General features: G+C 42.8%; 1 protein-coding gene across 1 annotated transcript; it reads right to left on the reverse strand.

Moving 5' to 3' along the window:
- Positions 1-845: 845 nt before the first annotated feature.
- On the reverse strand, positions 846-1330 carry LOC123726628 (piggyBac transposable element-derived protein 4-like; the record flags this gene model as incomplete). The annotated part of the gene is made up of 2 exons (XM_045693772.1): positions 846-1141; positions 1282-1330. Coding segments are annotated over 2 exons (345 nt in total), but the record flags the coding sequence as incomplete, so codon positions are not given.
- Between the last annotated feature and the right edge of the window lie 2430 nt (positions 1331-3760).

Genomic DNA, 3760 nt, shown 5'->3' on the forward strand with positions numbered 1-3760 from the left:
ATTTGCAGAAAGTAGTTTTGAATGCATTTTATTGAAGGGATACAATAGCAGTCTTGTACTTTTTTGGCAACATAGTGATATATTCTATTATACTGTACAATGAGGAATTCAACTACACAATACTACTACTTTTAACCATTACCCCTACCCACAAGGTGTATAAACAACAACAATAAATAAGAATAAAATAAGATAATAGATACAAAACAAAAACGTGAAGAACATAAATCAATCACCTCTAATTAGCACATGTAGGAGAGAATGCAAGTGTGTGTGCATGGACTTTGCAGATGTATTTCTCACATGTGCAGCACATAGTATTTGTTTTACAGTCCTTCTTTGGGGGGGGGCAGAATTGGCATCTCCTCCTCTTGCCTGCCCCAGCTGCAGCCTCAGGTGGATCAGGACAAGATTCAGCCCTCTGAACAGCTTTCACAAGCGCTGCAGAGGCTGCTGTGTGGCGGAGGCACTCCCGTCTTTGAATGTGTGGGGTTACAAGTGCCTTTCCCAGCGGCTCCAGGAACACCCTCCTCATATTGATCCATATCACAAAGGCATTGTATGAGGACACATCAATGATGTTATGGAAGATGACCAGGGGCCAGCTGTAAGTTCCAATCACCTGTCCAGGTTGTCCATGCCTCCTTTGTTGTGGTTGTAGTCCAGGATGATGGCTGGCTTCCTGTCCTCTTGATCACTGATATCAGCCGTTTTGTGCAGTGTGCTGAGGAGGACCACATTCCTGTTCCTCTGTGGAAGGTAAGAAACTAGAGTAGTGGTGGGGGTGAAGGCAAACTTTGATAAGAAGGCCTCTCTCCCCCTTGTTGCGAGGAGTGCAGGGGGAGCTCAGGCTTGTTCTTTCTAACTGTGCCAACCATGGTGATCTTCCTCTTCAGGAGCTGCTTGCTGAGTTCATAAGAGGTGAAGAAATTGCCACACGTGATACTGTGCCCCCTCAGTCCATCTGTCACATCAAGCATAACCCACATCCCCTGGTTCTTCTCTGAGCCTCCACTGGTCGGCTTCCCTGTGTAGACTTGCATCTTCCAAGTGTAGCTGGATTGTGCGTCACAGGCCACCCATATCTTGATGCCAAACTTCGCTGGCTTGCTGGGCATATACTGCTGGAAAGGACAGCGACCTTTTGACAAAAGAGATTACTATCAGTAATTAGTATCAGTGTCACAGAAAACAATCACATAAATCAATGATATTACAGCAATACATAATACAATTAACAGTGAAAATAACTTACATTACAGATATGAAAAAAAAATGTACCTCTGAATGGAACCAGTTTCTCATCCACTGTTACTTCAGGCCCAGGGTTGTAGAGGTATGGCAGACGCCCCACCCACTTCTCCCAGACCTCTCTTATGGTTGCCAGGTTGTCTCTCACACGTCTTGCAGGTCTTGACACACGGTAATCAAATCGTAGCATTCTTGAGAAAGTGTGAAACACTTTCAGTGGTTTTGTAGCACGGAAAATCGGCCTTCCACTCTCTGCATCCCAGAGACTACATGTAGCCTCGCCTCGGGACCTATACACACCCGCTAAGATTAGCAGCCCTATGTAGGCACGCAGGTCAATCTCATACATCATTTTCCAGTTGTCTCCATATTTACGGAAAACCTCCAACTTTGTCATCTCTAGGATGATTTTTTGATGGCTGGTGTGATGAACATGTAGAATGTTGAGACGATGTCCTGGGCATGGGCAACTGCATGTCTTGTGGGCCCTGGGTCATCCTTATGACATATTGTGCTGCCATCCTGCCCTGGTTGTCATATGGTGACAAAGACCATGTTATTTTGCTGTTCTTTGACAAAAATGTCTCTCTTTCAACTTGGGGGATTTCTTCTTCATATGAAGAGATGACGCATCATGCTCTGTGTTGAATTCTTCCCCATCTTCTTCAGATACCTCCTCCTCTTCTAAATCATGTTTATTTTGTCTAAAATTGTTTTTATTTTGTCTGTGAACTTGAGTCATGTGTGGGGTCATGGAGGGGAGATGCTGCTGTCGTGACGTTGTATTATATAATGTGACGACTGTTGCTTATCGAATGATTAACGGTTTATAATTGCGTGATTAAATGAATCAAGCAATGAATCAAGAAATTATTAACTCATTAACCTGGGGCACCATGGGAAAATTCGTTTTATTGAGTGTCTATTTCCCAAATTAACTCAAAGAATATCAGAATATCGATTTTACAACAGTTGCTAAACTAATCAATTTCCTCTAATGTCTCATTTCTGAATGTCGCATAATCCGGGAATCTGCACGAACCCGGGCTACACCAATGAGTTTACCACACCAATCTTAGTTGATTATTTATTTACTAGCAAGCTACTGGAAACCATTGTTCCAAAGTCCTTTTATTGCATGTTTAATGTTCTGAGGCTGGTTCTCCATAGTGAGAGGACAAAGGAATTTCTCTGTGGCCTAAGACTATCATGGGCGTGAGGGGTCAAAAAAAAAACACATCTTCAGACCTCTAGATCTCTCCTCCTCTGTTGGGGGTGAGAGATAATCTGTAGGTTTGTGGTCTCCTGTAACCTGACCTGATCAGGACAGTCATGACACTGCATATGCACAATAAAGTTTTAGTTTTGTCTGAGTTCAATCAGTAGAACACAATCTCAATTTCTCATTGTATGTGTGTGTGTCTTTGTGGTTTTCGTGGTGTGTAAATTATTTTAACTGCCGGGTCAAAAATGACCCTAAGACAATCTTTGTACCCTGGTGGTGTACAGCTTTCATGGAAATATGAACAAAGGTGATGTTTCACTTTTTCTAATGTTGGGGTCACTCTAGGAAAAGTCATCAAATTTCAAGTTGAAAAAATATCATTTAGGTGGTTTTCTCTGCTGTTAAACACAGTGGCGGGTCATTTTTGACCCTTAAGACAACACAAGGGTTAAAGACAATTGAGACATGAATTGTGTTTGTGTGCCATTCGAAGGGTGTATGACCAAAACAAAATATTTAAGTGCCTTTGAACGGGGTATGGCAGTAGGTGCCAGGCGCACCGGTTTGCGTCAAGAACTGCAATGCTGCTGGGTTTTTCACATTCAAGAGTTTCTCATGTGTATCAAGAATGGTCCACCACCCAAAGGACATCCAGACAACTTCTCACAACTGTGGGATGCATTGGAGTCAACATAGAACAGCATCCCTGTGGAACTCTTTCTGACACCTATGCCCTGACAAATTGAGGCTGTTCTGAAGGGAAAGGGGGGTGTTCCTAATGTTCTGTGTACTCAAAGAACTGGTTTTTCTATCCATCGGCAGGACAGAACGGAAGCCTTGGGGAAGCTCAATCCTAACCCTAACCTTTTGTTAACAACAACTGCTGCGCTATGTCTAATGTTAAGAAAGTCTCAAGGTTTTGCTCGCCTGAGTAAGAATACATCATGATAAGCTGTAGACCATACTATTTACCAAGATTTTTCATCTATATATTTTTTTGTAGTCTTTTTACCACTACAAACTGATGCTGGCACTAAGACCACACTCACCGAGCTGTATACGGCCATAAGCAAACAAGAAAATGCATATCCAGAGGTGACGCTCCTAGTGGCCGGTGATTTTAATGCAGGGAAACTGAAATCCGTCTAACCTCATTTTTACCATCATGTCACCTGTGCAACTAAAGGCAAAAAAACTCTAGATCACCTGTATTCCACAAACACAGAAATGCATAGAAAGCCCTCCCTCGCCCTCCATTTGGCAAATCTGACCAAAACTCTATCC

Source organism: Salmo salar, chromosome ssa14 (assembly GCF_905237065.1).
Source record: "Salmo salar chromosome ssa14, Ssal_v3.1, whole genome shotgun sequence".
NCBI classification, from domain to species: Eukaryota; Metazoa; Chordata; class Actinopteri; order Salmoniformes; family Salmonidae; genus Salmo; species Salmo salar.